Source organism: Pyrus communis, chromosome 13 (assembly GCF_041283825.1).
Source record: "Pyrus communis isolate YQ-2024b chromosome 13, ASM4128382v1, whole genome shotgun sequence".
NCBI lineage: Eukaryota > Viridiplantae > Streptophyta > Magnoliopsida > Rosales > Rosaceae > Pyrus > Pyrus communis.
Genome location: NC_142577.1, coordinates 9,503,791 through 9,524,863, shown reverse-complemented (window position 1 = coordinate 9,524,863; position 21,073 = coordinate 9,503,791). Strand labels below are relative to the sequence as shown.

The 21,073-nt window shown below is 35.4% G+C and overlaps 1 protein-coding gene across 1 annotated transcript; it reads right to left on the bottom strand.

Annotated features, from left to right (window-relative positions):
- Nucleotides 1–4,433: 4,433 nt before the first annotated feature.
- On the bottom strand, nucleotides 4,434–6,646 carry LOC137738296 (RING-H2 finger protein ATL13). The gene has a single exon (XM_068477935.2). The coding sequence runs from the start codon at nucleotides 6,120–6,122 to the stop codon at nucleotides 4,641–4,643; it is 1,482 nt and encodes a 493-aa protein (XP_068334036.2). The 5' UTR covers nucleotides 6,123–6,646; the 3' UTR covers nucleotides 4,434–4,640.
- Nucleotides 6,647–21,073: the final 14,427 nt, after the last annotated feature.

Here is a 21,073-nt window from a genome sequence, read left to right as displayed (position 1 = left end):
TACATATTTTACCATTTTCAATGTATGATCACAATCTAAATTAGTTCCTCATTGGGAAATTGGTGTTCTGTACACTGCCATTTAGCCATGGTGAGGAGACTTGGTGGCTACTTAACTTATGATGTCGATGCTCCTACTGGTATTAATTCTTATGTAAGTACCAGTCGGCCTTCGGAGCTCATTCTTAACTTTAAACCGATCAATCTGAAAAAACGTACAATTGTTAGGGTCCAAGAATAAGATAAAATTATATTCTAGTCTGTCTAGAACCATAAACATCTTATGCTCAACAAACATTTTGGAACATAATCTATATGTATGTATAGAAGATTTCAAATTCTGAGTAGTGCTACATTTACAATCTATTTGTACCATTTCTCCAATAGAGGTAGGGCGCATTAACAAATGTGAATCTCATCACATTGAGAGAGATGATACAAATAGATGGTAAGAATAACATTTTCATTGCGATATAAACATTTATCTAATGTTTGTATTGTGAGAATTTTAATTTGTCTATTATTCAATCATAAGTATTTTACCTTTGTGTATATGTAGTCATTTCATATTGTAATCGTGTATATAAATAGTCAATGTTAACCTGGCTTATTCAACTAATCATGTCGAAGGACTCAACTCGTTTATAAATATGGTGTGCGATAACTATGGAAGAATCATGGAAATCAAAGATTATAGAAATCAGGAAAATATAGAACTCGTGAAAATGGAGAACTTAGAAAATATGGAACAGAGAGAAAATGGCAGCTTGAAGAAGAAGTTGACTTTTTCACTATATTGAGAATTAATGAATTACAAACAGTTATACACATATTTATAGTAGCTGCCAAAACTTAATAACTAAGCTAACCTAATTGCTGAGGTTTACATACTAAGCTAGCTTAATTGCAGAGGTGTACATTCTGTTATTACTTCCCCTCAATCTCAGCTGGGATATCCCAGTCTGAGATTGGAACAATGATGAACAAATAGAGGGTTGTGTAACCCTTTAGTTAGAACATCTGCAACCTGAGCTTCTGTGGAAATATATTGAACCTCCAAATCTTTTTTCTGCACTCTTTCACGAAAAAAATGAAAATCTGTGTGTCACACCCCAAATTCAAAAATAAGGATAATAATCGAATTAGGGCATGAATAGTATAAAAAAAAATTAAATTTACAACATTTGTTTAATAATTTCAACGATTCAATTATCCTGGCCGTTTGACTTTTCTTGTTATTGAATATGACACTCCAGAACGTGCCACGTGGCACAAGAATAACTTTTGGATCAGAATTTCATCAGGCCTTTGGAAATTAAACGGCTTTAATCAAGCCATGTCTCCCAAATGTTGGGCTCTTTTTTGAAACTGCAGCAGCAGAGCCCATGACAGTAGAGATTGTTAGCTAACTTGCCCAATGTGTGTGTTTGACACACGACTAAAAAAAAAGAAAAAAAAAAAAAAAAAAAAAAACGTGGCTGACATTAGCCTTGCCTGCAGGCCCAAGGTCGGGCTTAAGATGCTCGAGCATTTGTGCAGGCTTCTATTGGCCCACCACCTGCCCTCCTCAAAATGGATCGCTGGAGTTGGCTTTTGGGCTAAGGGGCAAGTTCAAAGTCCTTACCTTGCCTTTTGGGGCATGGTTGACTTGCTCTTAATGTGAGATTCATTCTCAAAACACGTCATCACGTGTAGTGAACTTTCAATTCAAACACGTGGACAAGACAAATGGGGTGACGTGAAACACATGTAGCCATTGGGCTTACATGTAGGACAACCTGTTTTGATACTATAAAGAAGTTAAGGTTCCACTATAAAACCAATCGGTAAATGGGGTGTAGCTCAACTTACTTACAAGCCCATGCACGGTCTCTCCTTCTATTAATGTGACATTGATAAGAATTATCAAATAAATAGAGGGTTCATCATTAAAATATGTTACTTAGTACTCATACTGCAAATTTGAGATTAAACGATGTGATTTGAATTATTCTTGATAAGAATTATCTCAAATGAATATTATGAAACTGAACAGTTCTGATTATAAAATTTATATAGTAAGGATACATTATTTGTAAAGGGTGAGATCATTAGCGGACTCATGAAGGTCAAAGTGTAAACATGCCCCACAAGTTAACGCGTGGCTCACTAAATGACAAAGAAACCTTACCATTCAGGCCAAGACATCTATTAATTTATATCCATCATGCATGCAAAATCATATCTCAAAACACAAGTTACAAGTTTATATTATTATATCTTCCAATAACATTTGAACTTTGAAGGGTTTATAGCTAACTAGGCTTAAATGTTAAAATGATCCCTGTGTTTTAGTCATTGGGTCAATTTAGTACCTGTGTTTTTAATTTGACCAATTTGGTCTTTGTGTTTATCTCTGTTAGCCAATTAAGAATATTCCCCCTCCCTCTTAATGTGAATAATATCATTTGTTAAAAAAAAATTTTTGTAAATAAAATAATAAATTATTACAAACTTATTTATAAAATTATATATTTTTTGATTTAAAATATTTAAAATGAAATAAACTAAAAATTAAAGAAAACTTATTCTCCACTCAATTCTCTAACATTAACCCCTCTCTTTCTATGTCACAACCTTAATCATTTTTCAGGTTGGAAATTTTATTTCTTATATGTATTTTTTATCATTGATTTATATTTTTCTGTAAAGAGAAAGGGTAATTATTTCTTATATGATTTTTTTTATGAATTTTTTAAAAGAGATTGAATGAAATGTCCTTAATTGGCTAATAGAGACAAACATGAGGACTGTATTAGTCAAATTGAAAACACGGGAACTAAATTGACCATATGACTATAACACAGGGACCATTTTGACCTTTAAGGCTAAAATTTAGTTGAAAATCATAACGGAATACAAAACTACAAGTATCCTTTATTAATTGCAGAACGAACAAACACTACAAGATTACCAAAAAATAAAACGTAACTCGTAGATACTACATCTTGACTGACTCAAACTTAATTGAAATAAATATAACATCCTATTTATAGATAACTGACTCTAATCCCTAATTGGCAAGAGAAACCCTAATTCTAATGAGTTACACCCAAAATCCAAGCATTAAAATAAACCTACATACTATTATTTTTCGACAAATTATGGGTCTATCACTGGGTGAGATATGTGCATTCTCCATATGCGGATGGATTATCCAACAAGAAGTGCTCTCCAATATTGAAGGTGTAGATGGAATGCAATACTCAGAGGCATGCAAGTGATTATATGTAAAATTTGTTTTCATAAGTTACTTGTTTCTGTGGTTTCCTGTTGCACGTTTCATGAAAATGTTGTTTAACCCTAACCCAAAATGCAGCAGATTTTGTGAGTTTCTAATAATTGGATCTTCAGGAATAGCAATATAAGCATGACATACATCTATAGTTTTCAGTAATTGTAAAGTGTAGAAATAACCCTTCATAACACGTGAATGATAACGGCAGGCAAGCCCCTTTTTTCAAATTATTATTATTACGGAGAGATGGAAGGGGATGAAAAATGTTCAAAACTATTACAATAATTTAGAAGAGAGAGTTTCATACCCGGGACACATAGGTGGATACTCAACACCCTATCTACTAGAATATTAGACGGTAGATACACCCTTTATCTCTTTGTACATATTATTGTTTAATTATATATGTTGTTTTTGTTTGATGTTCCGTTTTTTATTGAACAATTGATACTATCTACACTAAAGAGGTGGGGTAGTGCGCTAAACTTCATAATGGGTTAGCCATAATAATAGTTCAAATTCATTTTTGATGAGAATCGAACCTAAGATTTCTCATTTACAAATAAAGAGAAATACCACTACATCGTAGTACTAAGTGGCTGATTTTCGGCTTTTAGTTCTTGTGCGTTGGTTCGTTGTTGCCTTGTTGGCTGATGAGGCTCACACCGAAAGACTCCACCGTATGAACGTAAGTGCATACAATGATGGCGTGGGTTAGGTGCCAACTTATATCACTAGACAATGGCCTCCAACCGTTCCCGTGAACTTATTGCATCACCATTAATATGTCTACCCACTCCGTCCCACACACCCCCAAGTCCTTTACTCTTCAAAATTGACTCTCTTTAATGCTACAGCCTGTAACACAGTCACTCAACGACTTTGCCTGGGTATTTCTGCACCTACGTTTTCAAAATTTATACCAAATTTGAAAGACAATTAAACATTCTCCATTTTTACATTTACTATGAGTGGGTAAATAGCTACATTATTCATATTTTGAGATTGATCATTTTCAGTAACCATGATGTATTGATCATGTATCGACGACAAAATGATAATATAACAATTACAAATAATAATATAACATCGATATAATAAATACTAATCATTCTGTAACAAAATATGATTGTTGTGGCTAATTGCCCTTACTTAAATGAAAGGAAACCAACAATTTGCTCATATATTTAATTTAAAAATACATATGTGCATGTAGTAGGCATTGGCAATAGCCAAAATTGCTCTATTCCGCATCTAAGTTCGAATGTGCCTCCAGTTACATATACTATGAGAGGAAGCAATCAAAGATTATAATTGATCTAGAGATAAATCAAAATCAAATAAATTAAATAATAAAAACCTAATTAAACACTAGGATCAAGTGATGAATGAACAACTTTGTTCTGTTGTCTTCCCATAAGCCAAAGGAGCGTTCTCCTAGTAAAAGATGGTGGATTTGCTTGTGAATCCAAACTGTTACAGCTAACATTCTCCTCATCACAACCCATTTCACTCCCTCCATTTTCCCACCTCCTTATGTCAATCTCTGAGATTGTCCTCCCACTCTCGCTCCCAACATTCTTGCCCTTCACTTCCTGCCCTGCAACCACCGCACTCCGATGCACTGGAAACCGGAAAGAAAAGGCCCTTCTTGACGAATCCGACGCCCCATTTGGCTTCTCCTTCTTCCCCCTAAGCCAAATCTTCGATATCGAGAAGCTCTCCCTCTTGCTCCACTCAATGCCGTTACTGCCACTGTCATTAGTAATACTAGCACTAGTACTAGTCCCTTGAGTTTCAAGGCTTCCGATTGCTTCAATGCCACTGAACTTGAATTCTGTCCTTGACTCACAATCGCATTCTGACATTGCTTGCCTGTGACCTGGAGCCAACGGCAGAGTAGGCTTCTTGGTCGACTGCTTTTTCATCGATGCTCTAATCGGTACTTGCAGTTCAGATTTTTCATCCAACACATACGCAAATGATCCCATAGAAAAGCACCTCCTTGCATCCGCATTGCTTTCACTACTCCCCTCACCACCCCCGTCCACATTTCTGAACTTCCCTAGCTTCACGGGCACTACCTTCTCCCCCAAATCCACCGTTACCGCCGGGTTAGCCTCATCTTTCGCCACAATTTCACAAGATTTGTTCGACACATCGGCGCGGGGCTGCCCCAATTCCATGTCTCCATGAAATCCCAGATGGGAATTGTGTCCATCTCTATCAGAGATCATCTCTCTAGAGCTGTCACTCCCAGATTCAAGAACAAAAACACTGGGTGAGCAGCCATTGTTGGAAGAGAAGTCAGGGAGCAAAGTAGCTCTACAGAGAGGGCAAGTGGAGTGAGACAAGAGCCAAGTGTCAATGCAGTCCACGTGGAAGGCATGGCTGCATTTGGGCAGCAACCTGAGCTTATCCTCACCCTCAAACTCACATAAACAGACAGCACAATCAAAAGGGTTTTTCAATCCAATGATGGCTTTGTAGTGGAAGACAGGGAGGGTGTCGATGAAGGACTGGTCAACCCCTGCATCATGGAGGTGGAACAGTTGCTGCAGTTGGCCTTGAAGAACTGTCACACTCTCCAAGTCCTCTGAATCTCCGGCAGAAGGCCTCATGAGGAATCTAACAAGGAGGTGGAGCAGGCCAGAAACAAAGAAAATTATGGCTAAAATTACGATTATTAGCAGTATGCTTGGACTGACCTTGTTCCCAAAACTCAAATTATCTGACTGGAGATTTGGAGGTGGAGGAGGAAGCTGAGGAACAATGTTTGGTGGGAATGTGGGAAATGCAGACACCCTATTTTCTTTGATTTCAAGGAGCTTCCACATCCACACCATTTTTTGTTTTTTTTTCAAGAACAAAAGATTGGGTTTGGAAAAATGAACTCACCAAGATTGCAGCTTTGAGCTTCAAGCAGCTAACCAAAGAACCCCATCTGGTATGCAAAGTTGCAAGTCAGTCCAACTCCAAAACTCCCAAATCCCAGAAAGTTGTTGGGGCTTGGTGTCATGTGCTTGCGTTGGATTATAAACAGGGTTTCTGATTAAGCCTGTCAGTCAACGGAGTACCTTACCCGCAATTTTGTTTTTACAGTAGGAAGATAGGAAATTGCAAATAGAAAATTTTTCTAGCGAGAGAGAGAGAGAGAGAGAGAGAGAGAGAGGAAATATTGAATGTGAAAGATGGAAATAAATGGTGACACAGGCAACATTGGGCAAGCCAATAAATCTATTAACCTGCAAAATTATAAAATGGCACATTGGCTGGACTAGCTTAAATTTAATTTAAAATTTTGAGAACATGAAGTCATGCTCTTCATCAAATGCAAGGCTCTTTTTCTTCTACTTGTTCTGGCTGACTTCAAGCAAGCCTGCATCAACCCCAATGCAACTTACCTAAAAATATTGCTAAAACTCTTCAACGCTGCATCGGGTAGTTTATAAAAGGTTTAATTTTAGTTTCGATTTTAATATTACTTTGTTTTTTGTAATACAAACAAAGGGTGTCACTTTATTTTTTGAAATTAAAAATTTGTTTAACTTTGATATTTGAAACTCGATTTTGATCTTATTTTGCCTTCTGAAACTTAAAAGTCTTCTATGTAAATCTTAAAATTCACTCCATAGTATCTTAAATCTGTTAATTTCTTGTATAGTTTTGATTTGAGTACACAAGCTAATCAATTTCTTTTTTTATTCTTTTCATTTCTTCGATTTCTTTTAAATTTAATATTTTCTAATTGTTGAATGTGAACGCATAATAAAAATTTGTAACTAAATTTATTGTATATATGCCATAATCTTTTGAGTGTTAAGTCTCACATATGTTTTATGAGGCAACTTTTGAATGCCAGGAAGAAGAGAGAGTAGACAACTTAAAATGAAACGAATTTTGTGCTTCATCGAGTAAAATAATAACTTTTAAATTACAGAAAGTAAAATGAAATCAAAATTAAATTCCAAATCATGCAGTTAAAAATAAACGTTTATAAAAAAAATAATCCTATTTAATAACCTTTGTTACTTCTGAACGCATTCTTTCCATTTTCTTCTATTCTATGTTCATCGTCTCTCCTGTCTGACGACTGTAAGTCTGTAATCCATTCAATCTGGATCACTTTTTTTTTTTTTTTTTTTTTTTTTCCGGGTAAAGGACAAGAAAGGTACGGTGATAAAAGTCAAAAGGTCAGAAGAGAGAGAGAGAGACAATGACAAACAGTAGTTACGTACTTAGAAATACTAGAAGGGGGAGCGTAGGATTTTGTGCACTTTTGTGATGCGGATGCAGTGGAGAGTTCTCTGATGGACCCCAAAAGGCCCAAGCAAATGCTCCATCCTACCACGGATTAGGATCCTTTTAAGATTCTCACATTTTATGTGTTTATTGTATATAGTACCGTTAGTTTTTATTAAATATTATTTATATTTAATTTTTAATAAAAATTTTAAAATCATTTCTAATCGCACAATATACAATAAATAAATAAAATGTGAGTATTCTTAAAATCCTAATAAAGAAGATCCAGATGGGATCCAAATCTCATCCTCACCTCTCACCAACAAAGAAATGCCAAAAACAATAGAAAAGTTGAGGGTTTGTTTGGTATCGTATTTGAAAATTTTTATAATTTCTTAAAACATTTCTTAAGAATTTTTCTTGAAAACAATTTTCTTTAAGACTTTAAAAATTGTTTGGTATGCGATTTAAAAGTTTTGAATCTTACAACTTAAATTGGACAAAGAGATCCAAAAAGTGCGGGTCAAGAGAGAAAGAGGAGAGAGGAGGAAATAAAGTAAAAAATGATTGGAGGAAAGAGAAAGAAGTGAGAGGATCAGAGAAGATGGAGAGAAAGAGGAGTGAGAGAAAGAACCGAGAGAATGAAGAGAGTGGATTGGAGGAGAGACAAAAAAGGTAAAAAAAAAAAAAAAAAGAGAGACAAGGGGGAGAGAGAAAGAAGAAAAGAGAGGTAGATTTGGAGTGAGAGGGGAGGAGGGAGAGAAAATAAATGAGTGAGTTTAAGTTTAAAAACTCACTTTTTGTGTTTTTAGAGAATATACTATATTTTTGAGTTAGTCTTGAGTTAATTTTTGAAAATAGTCATACCAAACAAGTTTTTAAGGCTTAAAACTTAAAAATTGATTTTAAATTTAAAAAGTTTGATTCAAGGAAAATATCAAACATGCTCTGATTATTTTGTTTTAACTTTTTATGTGGATTGTGGTAATGGCTCTTCGTGCCGCTTCAATGATGGAACCAAACACCCCTGCCCGCATACAGGGGTCGTTCCCCGTTCTGTTAATTATGTGACACGCATAGTTGGGTTTTGGATTTCGTTATTATAAATAACTATATAAACATTATCTTTGACAAATTAATTAAAAATTTCTCTCTTGCTTTTTTTTTCGTGATAATCATTTCAATAAATTTACAAGGAAATGTTTACATCTTCTGCACGGGCATTGAACAACTATTCAGAAAAATAAACATTATCCATTTGTGGATGAATATTTGCCACTTTAGCAAGTGAAAATGCGATATTGCAATGCAAGAATGGAGTAACAATATTTTGCTTCATAATAAATTGGGAATGATATTCCTCTGCAAAATCCTTCGAGGCCCACTCACGATATTTGGCGCTAATAAACATAATGTAAAGAATATTTTGATAAAAAATAAGTAATATGTGAGATTGTTTGGTCATAGGACTATAGAAAAGAAATTATTTGGTAAACATAATACAGACAATTTATCTATTTGCAATAATTTACTGGCTAAATGATCTTAGTTTTACTTGATTAATTTACAGAGAAAATATTTACAAAGTGTTTCATATTGTGAATGGTTTTGATCATAAGAATAAATTTCTAAATCGACAGCAAATGTTTTAAGAAGGATTTCCCCATTGGGAGAATGCACTTCCACACTTTGCTAGTGTATCTTCACTGTATAAATTTTACAATAGAAATCGTTCAATTTCTAATCTTCATTTAAAATCATCCCTACCAAAAAAAAAAAAAAAACATTCGAATTAAAGATGGTTTATGCATCCAAAAGTATTTAGAACAGTTCAACGGGTAAGTACTAATAACAAACATATTCATGAATCATGATGAACCATTTATTTTCTAATACTTTTAAATGACTAAATGATATTCGATTCAAATATTTTTCTTGTAGGTATGATCTTCAAATAAAAATTAAAAAAATTTAACAATTTTAATTAAATCTATACGATGAAGATACATTACTTAGAAGAGAAGAAATATGTACATTGCCTCGATGCAAGTATAATATCCCCCTATATACTAACATAACCGACAATGTTGGAGCTCAATATCCCACTACCAACTGAAAAAGTTTCCCGTCTTTTTCGACTTCATAAAACAATGTATTAATGAGATGTAATGTATCGAAGGATATAGAGGAAAAGAAAAACAAGACCCAAATATGGTCCTAAAACTGTGTGGACACGGCAACAACATTAATTCCTACTTAGTATGTCTACACCCGATGCCCATGGTCCTTAAAAAATGTGATGCAATACCTAAAGACTACTTGTCTAAATCGGAATTTCTTTATTAAGAGGTTTGTAATTCAAGTGATCGTCTAACTCAAATATTTGCTCATATAAAATCTATAAAAAAGAAATATTAAAATGGATATGTTAGATTTTGTTGGTGATGGTAAATAGTCAGATAATCTTCCTTTTGATCGAGTTGCATGCACTACATGTGACATCCCACATCACCCAGGAAAGTGATCCTTATATGTATATTCCCATCTCTACCTAGCATGAGGCCTTTTGGGAGCTCACTGGCTTCGGGTTTCGTGGGAACTCCGAAGTTAAGCGAGTAGCGCGCGAGAGCACTCCCAGGGTGGGTGACCCATCGGGAAGTTCTCGTGTGAGTTCCCAGAAACAAAACCGTGAGGGCGTGGTCGGAGCCTAAAGCGGACAATATCGTACTACGGTGGTGGAGCGGGCCAAGAAAGTGGTCTCACCCGGGCGGGGATGTGACACTACATGCATACCTTATAAAATTCAGAATTTTGAATACCTAAGGTGCAACGGTAAGATTATTTCTTTCTTTGTAGAAGCTTCGATGATAGGAGAAAAATATATCAATGCTAAAGGAACCAGAAGCAAGGAAAATATATCAATGCTAAAGGATTCAGAAAGTTCAACTTGGAAGGAAGATTCGCAAGCTAGGTTCCAACTGCTGACACTAGAAGACTGGGAAACCGTGCATGTCACTAAAACGAAATCTGAAACTGTTTGTGTCATATCATCTCTGTATCAGATCAGCTACTTAGTATCAAAATGTGAGACAAAAGTTGAATGTCTCCAGAATAGTTGTTTTCATCTTATGATTTGTAGATTTAACGGATCATATGATAATCATTTCATTTCAATTTCTAGTTTCATTTTTTTGAAACTAAAAAAATTAAAATCTTGTTTAACAATTACTTCTATTTTTTCAAAAAAATGATATCAAAATAAAAACTACTTCATTTTTGTTATAAAAACTAAAAACTGAAAGTAGTTATGAAATAAGATTTTAGTTTTCAATTTTCAATAACTTAAAAAATGAAATAGTTATCAAATGACCCTTAATAAAATGAAACAGCCATAGAGTTCGAGTACATCAATCCACCGTGGGAAGCAAACGTATTAATCGTCTGGGTTGAATAGAAATTTGAATTTGATTGGTTTTCACGCTCACTAACTATTGTTTGTTATAATATTATCAACTTTATGCTTAATACCTGTCACACCTTCACAGAAGTCATCATAAATCTTTTTTAGGTTATCAATATTATTCATTATATATAGTTAGTCAGCTCTGTCAACCTTAGCAGCCCAAGGACCACTTTTTTATATTTTGCATTTTATCAAAAATAATAGTTTAATATGGTTTGTTAGTCTAGCAACGTCTAATGCTGCATGATTTAGGTGTTGAATTAGTTAAATGTTTGTATGAAGAGGGACCATGCAATGCAACTATAGCATGGGATCGATATGATGGATCAGCGAAACCTCCTTCCATCCATGCATCTAGAAGACTAGAAAAACCGTGTTCGACTTCGATCAATAAGTCATATAATTACTTTTGGGGATTGGTGCGACAAAAGTTGGGCGCCTACAAAAGTAGAAGGATTTTTCAATATACAAGAGGAGCTAGTACATCACGTGTTATAATATAAATAGAAGAATATTTGAAAAAAAAAAATTTATATTCATTTATATTATGACACGTGATATAACAAATCGTGTTCCGATAATCCAGAAATATCTCTCACAAAGATGTTTAGGCTTTGCCAAACTGCAAGATAGTTTTAGAAACTTTTCGTTTCTAAAAAATTTTAGGTTCTGTTTTCTGTTTGAGGGGTCAGAAAAGGCTTTTAGCCTTAGCTTAAGTTTGAATTTGGTTTTTATACGTACGAGTCACCGACGGTTTGACAAGTTGAAGTATATTGTGGTCTGCCTTGGATCCTTTTCAAGATAGAAACTGATAACCAGACCCTGCCCACCGAAGACCAGAAAACTATAAATATATAGAATGTGTTTCAGAAGGAATTTTCTATTTTAGCATCACACATATATCGTTTTCTTTTACCAAAATGCGTGCTGACATTTTTTTAAGTTCCTTCCAAGGAGATTATAACCTAATGATTGTCAACGTTGGAACATATACTGGTTGTGAGGTGGAGTTTGTCAATTAAAAGGTAGTTTAGTTATTCTCTAGAAGGCATAGAGTTTCCCACTATGAACACTTATATGTCACCCTTTTTTTTTTTTTTTTTTTTTTTTTTTTTTTTTAAACTGAAGTAAATGACAACATGATCCATATCCTTATCCTATACAAGTATATTTAATTATAACCCAAGTAACACCATATTAGGGAAATTTCCAAACCAAACACATATGGATGATCATATACATGTGTTTGGGCTTGAAATAACGGTTTGATCCAAGATGGGTTGCCCCAAGGATCGCGGTTATCGGCCTAGTAAGTATCCTTCAAGCTAGTGGGCTTTTAGATCACGAATAGGATCAGTACGACCTAGTTCTTGTGAAGGTAGGACTGTGAAGAGATTAAGTATAGGGTGGCTCAGTCGAGTCTTATACAAATTAAAATTGCCAAATATTAGAATAGCTTGGATAAATACGAATTGTCCCAAGGATCAGAATGCCTATGTGATTAGATAAAGATGAATAAATCTCGTAATAGGGCTAGGTTTAGAGTCTTGGTGAGTATCAAAGAGGCCTAGACTCGATGAAGATGAAGTTTCGGCTGAGAAGGGATAAAGGAATATCGCTACAAAGATTTTCCGAGAACCCCAAAAAGCCATCGTAAAAAGCACATTTTGCGACCATAAAATATGGGTCATCGGTAACATGGCATGAAACAAAATTTTATTACCAACTTGGTTTGTTTGAAATGCACTTTTGTTTGGTAGGAAGACTTGGCTCCAGTTGTATTAATGACGAATAAAGTTCTTAGTGGAAATAGAATGGTTATTTCCAGGGTTTACTCCTGTTGACAAAATTGATTTAGTATTTTCCGGCAATGCTTTTATATTTTGAGGGTGATTAGTTGTTGTCAGAGGTGATCGTATTTTTTTTTGACAAAATTTTTTCTTTGTCAGAATAAAGTTTTAAAGACATATGGTTTTGTTGGACTCAATTATTTACCAATGATCACATGTGTCATTGGAATATTCTCGAAATAAGTTTCATGCTAAATTTAATATTCTACAATAAATAGATCATATAACTTAGTATACATATGGAGAAGATTGGACCATAAAAATAAAAATAAAACCATGGAGCAAAAAGACGTATAACTTAATATAGTATTTTATGATAAAGAAACAATTTGCATGCCTTTGTTAACTCATAACCATTGCCATGGACATTGAACAAATTATAATCACTCACATCATTTCCACAACTAAGTTTTTAGACAAAGAAAAAAAAAAACACAATCGCAATTGCGTGAGAGCTTATCCCACAATTTCATCATCTTCGACATCATTTTGGTTAGCTTGAATACCCCCATAAGCCTCTTCTTTCTAGTATGGCTTGTGGGACCATGATTTTCCAAGGCCGGAGTAAGGCTGATCCGAATACAGTTACCTCAAAAGTCTGGTCGTGGACTCACCAGTTCCGAGCAGAGTTATATTAAATGGAGTAGCAGTGCCACCATCACTCTACTTCAAGGCACTGGATGGCCATGCTTGTTCTGTCAGACATGCGATCTGATCAGGATATGGACACAATCAGATCCTATAAGTCTTGGAGTTCCTACAACTTAGGGAATGGCGTGTGCTGCAAGCAATCCCAACTCCAAAAAGGGTGCAATATCTACTTTTAGATATCCTCTAGGTTTCTCTCGGCTTAGATTGAGGATTCTCTCTTAAAAGGTCTCTCTCCCCACAGTATAAATACTCATGATAGGGGCATATTTATGCACCTTAGTTTAGCTTGTCTTGTGCATTTAAAGTGTTTTTCCTTAGTAAAGTAGTCTTTTAAGCTAGTTTTATGTATTTTCAGGATTTAAGGGCAAAGTATGCAAAAGGATGCATTTTGGAACCTTTTGGAGCAAATTAGAGATTGGAATGGATATCATACTTGGAGCTAAGAGGATGGACGGAATTGAAGACTTGAAGATGATGATTCCTACTTGAAGTAGGAAAGTTAAATCCTAAAAGACCTCATGTTTGAGCAACATTGAAGACTCCTATCTATTCTAAGTCACAAAACAAAGTCTCTTGCATCATCAAAGTCCTTGCCGTGTATCCCCTTTGTGTTTGCCTTCCTTGCCGTGCAAGGAAGGGCCTTGTTTCCCATTCTATCATTTCAACCACATGCACTCTTCATCATTAAACCATATATATTCTCCCATGGATTAATCACCCAAGCCATATAACAATCCCTAACCCATGCATAACCTACCAATTCAGCCACATGCACCCAAAACAATTCATTGCCGTGCACCCCCTTTCCACTTTCCAGCCTTCCCACTCCTTCATTTCAGCCACACTTCCACATGCATTCATCATCATTCACCATAATTATTCCCTCACATGCTTTCCCAACAAAGAATTCAGCCAACACATGCACCCATCACCTAACACAAATTCATTGCCGTGCACCCCCCCTTGCAATTCCAGCTTTCCACCAACCAACCTAGCTGTCATTCCACATGCATTCCCTCTTTAATCATTCAGCCACATTCTCTCACATTCTCTCCCATTCTCTCCCTATAAAACCATGCAATCCCATCACACATCGAACCATTCCACACCTCCATTCACCACAGAAATTCTCATTACCACAACACAAACACAAACACTTCCAGCTTTGTCGTGCACCCCACTTCCATTTCCAGCATCCCCTTCCATTTTCCAGCACCCCCCATCCCTCCAAAACACTATCCTACCATCACACAGCCATTCCTCCATACAAATACCACCCCAAAACCTATCTTTAGACCTTGTGCCGCAACAAAGAGGAAGAGAAGGGCCTAAACGTTCATACAATTCAAGTTTGAGTTGTTGGAATTTTTAGGTGTTTCTTTTCCTTGATTTCAATGGTTAAATTTACTTATCTTTGTTTTGTACGTATGAGGAACTAAACCCCCCATTAGCTAGGGGTGATTCGAAACCATGTTTATGCTTGCAATATGAATTGATTACCTTTGGTTGGAATTTCATGAGTTGTGGATTCAATTTGTTTAACTGTTTGATTGATAACTTATTTATGTATGTTTGTTGAGAGTGCACGCTTAATTTTCATGCATGAATATGACGCTAGAATATAAGTGAGTTTCACCTAATAGTTATGAACTTATATTCACAAGTAGTGGAGGTTGCTTATAAACAATCGCGTTAAATGAATTCTTGGCACTAGTTTCATGCTCATCATAGTAACGAATGCCTCGTCAACACTTATAGTTTTTAGGATGCTTAATGATTCTTGCTTGTATCTCTATTATGCAATTCATGTAGGGAACTTGTGGGGAATGCTTTGGGTTGTCGCATGCAATCATCCAATTCATTAACTTAAGGAAAACTTGACGGTTAATTTAAGCGGACCTAATTAACCCGGGGTGTTGAGTTTCATAATTCATCGAAAGACCAACCGAAAATCATCTTGTATACAAGTGTAACATGTGTGGAGAAGAACCTTCTAGCTAGCATTCATCCATATTTACATTTTGCCCTTAATTACAATATGTGCATTTTAGTTTAATTTCGTCAAAACCTCAATCCCCCCAATATTTTGTTTAGTCTTAATCTATCTTATTTTGTGTTTTTAAGTATTTGGAGTCTTGTGGACTTATTTTGAGTTTTCGTTAAGTGAATTAAGTGTTTAAAGATTAGTTTTATTTATTTGAGTTTTCGTTAAGGAGAAGATGGAATTTACACTCCATAACCAGATTTGCGTCCCTAAACTCTTCTCTTTGTTATATACATTCTGCCATGTTTAATGAGTTTAGTTGCTGTTTATGTGTTTACTTTTGTTTGGTGTGAATTTAGGCTTAAAACATTGAGGACAATGTTTGATTGAAGTGTGGGGGGGTAACTAAGTATGTTGATGCAAATTCGTTGGATTTTATCACCCATAACTTCAAGTGTTGTTCCTTGTTGTTTTAAAATGTTTTTAAGCTGATTTGGAGTGTTTTAGTGTGTTTTGTTTTATAACTCCGAAAATCACATAAAAATTTGAAAAACATGTTTTGAAAAGCCTAAAAAGAGTATTTTGAGTCGTTTTTGTGTGTTTGTGTCTTAGGCCTCGTTTGGCAGCTCGGACTGTACTGACTATTTCTGTCGGATAGGATAAATAGCCACCGGATAGTACTGACTAAATTAGTCGGGTGTTTGGTGCAGTATCGGACTAGTGACCGTATTATTTATACTGTGTTTGATATTATACTAGATAGGAGGCATCAAACTTTAAAAAAAAAAATTTTAAAAAATGAAATCATTGTTTTGTTCCCAGGTCTCTCCGCACCCCCCAAACACCCTCCCTCTCTCTCCCTTCTTCTTCCCCGACGATAGAAGAATCCCAAATAATTGTTTCCCAGCTCTCTCCGCCACACCCCCCAAACTCCCTCCCTTTCTCTCCCATATTCTTCTTCCCCGACTAAATAATCCGGACGTTTTGGTTGGTTTTATTAAGCGGGTGTATACCGTATTATCCTATCCGACCGGTTAAATTAATCCGGTGCTTATTTAGTACGAGTGAACGCCAAACACCCGGGTCCGTATAACTAATCCTATCCGATCCTTTATCCGATCTGCCAAACAGGGCCTTAGGGTACCTTCCAACACAATGATGAGGATTTGGTTTTTAATTGCATGACTGTTAAGAAAGAGTTATAAACATGGAGAAAAGTTTGATATACTCTTGGTATATGCTTGGCTATGGTTATAATGTATGACTTCACATGCAATCCTAAAAGAAAAATTAGTTTTTGTAACATGCTTGAAGGAAGGAACTCAAACAAACATTACAACCCTGCGAGACTTGAGCTTTAAACATTCTTTGGAGAGTATTAATCTGTGATTCTTGTTTTCAAACTCGTTGCATGATCTCATTATTCTTGCTTTGTTGCTAATTAGAAGGCGTTTCATCATTTAGTTCCAAATGCTAGAACTTGCATCCATTCCAGTCAAAGCATGATTGCATAATATATATCCAGATGAAGTGTGTAGTGAAGCCATCAACCAAACAGCCAACCCATGCAATATATATTTATTGTAGGTCATAACCCCCATTGAGCCATTGTTAGCCTTTGTTCTTTGTTTACCCATATCATCCCCACCTAGCCTAGATTAGGACCACCCATACCCTTGTTCTTGAAGCATAGTAAGCATGACTTAGAGGGAATCCTTTCGAATATGCAAAACAACAAGTGTGGGGGAATTTGTGTGTGTGTGTTGATATGCCACGAAAAGAAATAAGGCATAAAAAAAAAATTTATATTCGTCGAAAAAGAAAAAGAACAAAAAAAGTTGTGAAAAGAAAAAAAAAGAGGATGAAATAAGTGAAAATAAGCTCACATGTTTGTGGTAGTTGAAGAAAGGGTCCAAAACGTTGAATATGGCCCTAAGAGTTGTGTGAATTTTCCCCTTCTGTGTCTAAGTGAGTTTCTGCAATCATAAGTGATTCTAAGTATCAAATTTCATTACTTTGCTTGCTATTGCTTAAAGAACGTTTGTTATCCTTACCTTTCATTGTTAGCCAATCACCCTTACCCCGTTACAATCCTTATGCTTCAATCTTGATCATTATGTTTTCAATAATGTGGAGTTTGGAATTGATTTAAGCATATGATATCCTTGGTTCTCACATCTAATTGGTAACATTCCTTTCATGAGATCTTATTCATATACATTCCAGAAAAGTGCTTTCCTTGTTATAAACATATGTGAGTGTTTAGTTTCATATTTACATCAATCTTCTCACATATACTTAGTGTAGGGTGTGTAATCAGAAAGTCTGTGTGAAAATAAGATAGTATCTTGTAAGGAATTAAGTGATTTCTCTAAGGCATGTTACTACATTGAAAACATGGTTTTAAATGCTTAATTGTGAACTAGTATGTGGTGACTATGATTAAGAATGTACTTAAGTGTGAAGATGTGATGTGAGAATTATACGCACACAAATTAAAACCTTCTTGTGACAATTGTAGTATAAGTATAAGTAGGGATCGTTCTTAACCGGGGATTAGGAGGGATTGCAAAATCACTTGGAAACTGACTCAAAAACGTAAAATAAAGTTTAAAACACTAAACTAGACTCAAAGAATGCAAAACTAAACACTTAAAACACTAAAACAAACCAAAAGACTCAAACAGCACCCAAAACACTCAAAACAGCCTTAAAAACACTTTCTGGGCAGTTTTGAGCACTTTGACTACTTTGGACGAAATTGGGTAATAAAATGAATCAAAACACTTAAAAACACAAACTAAGACACTTTCTAACTAAGTTGGACATTAAAGCAAAGGGGGATTGAGTTTTTGACGAAATTAAATAAAATGCACAAAATGTAATTCAAACAGATTGTAAAGATGAATTTGATGAAAATATGGATGAAATGCTAGCTAGAGGGTTCTTCTCCACACATGTCACACTTGCACACAAAACGATTTCTAATTGCTTTTCAATAAACCATGAATTCTCAACGCCCCAGATGGTGAATTGCACTAATTAACCCTCAGATTTTCCTAACGTTATTGAATTGGATGATTGCATACGACAAGCCAAAACATTCCCCACAAGTCCCCTACATGATTGCATAATAGAGATACAAGCAAGAATCATTAAGTTCTATGAAAACCATAAGCATTGACAAAGCACTTGTTACTATGATTGCATGAAACTTATGCCAAGAATTTACTTAACGCGATTGAGATCATCAACCTTTACTACTTGTGAATATAATTCCATAACGATTAGGTGAAATTTCCTTATATCCTAGCATCCAATTTATGCATGATAATTAAGCGTGCACTCTCAACCAACACACACAAATCAATTTAATTCACATAGATAAGTAAATTGAATTCACAACTTATGAAACGCAATTGGAAGTAATCAAATCATATTGCAAGCATAAACATGTATTTCGAATCCCCCCCTAGCCAAGGGGGGTTTAGTTCCTCATACGCACAAAACAAAGAGAATTGAAATTAAACATTGAAATCAAGGAAAAGAAACACCTAAAAATTCCAACAACTCAAACTTGAATTGTATGAACGTTTAGGCCCTTCTCCTCCTCTTTGTTGCGGCACAAGGTCTAAGGATAGGTTTTGGGGGTTATGGATGGTGTAGAATGATGTGTTTAGGATAGGGATGGATGTAGGGGACTTCAAGGCTTATTTTTGGGCAGAAAATATGAAGAATGGTGAAGTATGAATGTGTTATAGAGAGGGGATGAATTTCTGACGTGAATGGTGAATGAATGAATGGTTGTTTTGTGGCTGCAATGGATGTTTATTTATAGGTGGATGAATGATTAAAGAGGGAATATGATAGCTAGGTTGGTTGGTGGCTGCCATCATGAAGAGTGCATGGATGTGGCTGAATGGGTTAAAGAGGGAATGATGATGGGAGAGCATGTGGGTGACAGCTAGGTTGGTTGGTGGCTGTAATGGAGGTGTGGAATGATGATGGGAGAGCATGTGAGTGAATTATGAAGAGTGAATGCATGTAGGGTGCTGCTATGGTGGGAAATATTGGGCAGAAAATATCCTAAGGCTTTATTACTTAGTTTAGGAAAGGATGTAACTCCAAATCCTCCTTTAGGTCTTCAATTTCGTCCATTCCTTTTGCTCCAAGCATATGCTATCCATTCCAAGCCCAATTTTGCTCCAAAATGCTCCAAACTGCATCCTTTTGCATACTTTGCCCTTAAATCCTGAAAATACATAAAACTAGCTTAAAAGACTACTTTACTAAGGAAAAACACTTTAAATGCACAAGACAAGCTAAACTAAGGTGCATAAATATGCTCCTATCAAATTCCCCCACACTTAGCTTTTGCTAGTCCTCGAGCAAAACAAAACGATAACAAACAAACAAAACGACACTAAACAAGTAAAACACAACCTAAACCTTCCAACAATCGTCTTAGGGATTTCCAATGCACATGACATGTTAAAAATCATTATTCCCACAGATTTTAGCCATCTTTACACTCGAGCACATGCTTAATCATAGTCACTACTTACTAGTTCACAAATAACCACTTAAAACGATGTTTTGAATGTAGTAACATGCCTTAGAGAATTTGCTCAATTCCTTACAAGATATGCACTCAATTTTCACTCAGATTTTCTACTACACACCTTAATCTAGTTATATGTGAGAAGATTAATGAAAACAAGCACTCACATATATATATATATATATATATATATATATATCACAAAGAAAGCAATTTCTGGAGTTAATAAGCATGTTTAGATATGATCTCATGAATGGAATGCTACGACTTAGATGCGAGAACCAGTGACACCATATGCTCATACCAACTTCAAACTCCACAAATTGAAATGCACAACACTCAAAATAGAAGTCAAGGGTTGTAATGGGGCTTGGGGTATTGGTTAACAATGGAATGATAAAGGAAAACAAAGGTTCTTAAAGCAATAGCAAGCAAAGTAATGAAATCGAAACTTAGAACTCACTTTAAAACACAAAAATCAACTTTTAACACAAAGGGAAGAACTAAGCAACACTCAGGGCCATATTCAACATTTTTGGACCCTTTCCTCAACTACCACAAACATGTGAACTTATTTTCATTTATTTCATACTCTTTCTTTTCACAACTTTTTCTTTTCTTTTTCTTTTTCCACGAAATTCTTTTTTTTTTTTTTTTTTCTTTCTTTATTTTCTTTTTCCTTTTCTCTTTTCCACCCGTGCCTATGGCACACTAATTCACATGAGAAATATTTCCCCCACACTTGGGTTTTGCCAAACATTAATCAAAGGGAGTTCAATTCAAATCATGCTTTGCTATGCTTCAAGAATAAGGGCATGGAAAGTCCTAATCTAGGCTAGGTGAGGATAGTGTGGGTTAACAAAGAATGTAAGCTTAACAAGGCTCAATGGGGTTAACTTAAACATATAATGAAGTAGGATACACGACAATTTGGCTTTGGTGGTGGTCACTACACAACTTCTTCTTGAATATGTGTTATGCAAATCAATAACATGCTTTGAATGAAATGGGCATGAGTTCTAGCATTTGGAACTATATGATGA

Excerpts from the sequence above, each read along its gene's own strand:
- LOC137738296 (XM_068477935.2), bottom strand. The coding sequence starts at position 6,122 with ATGGTGTGGATGTGGAAGCTCCTTGAAATCAAAGAAAATAGGGTGTCT.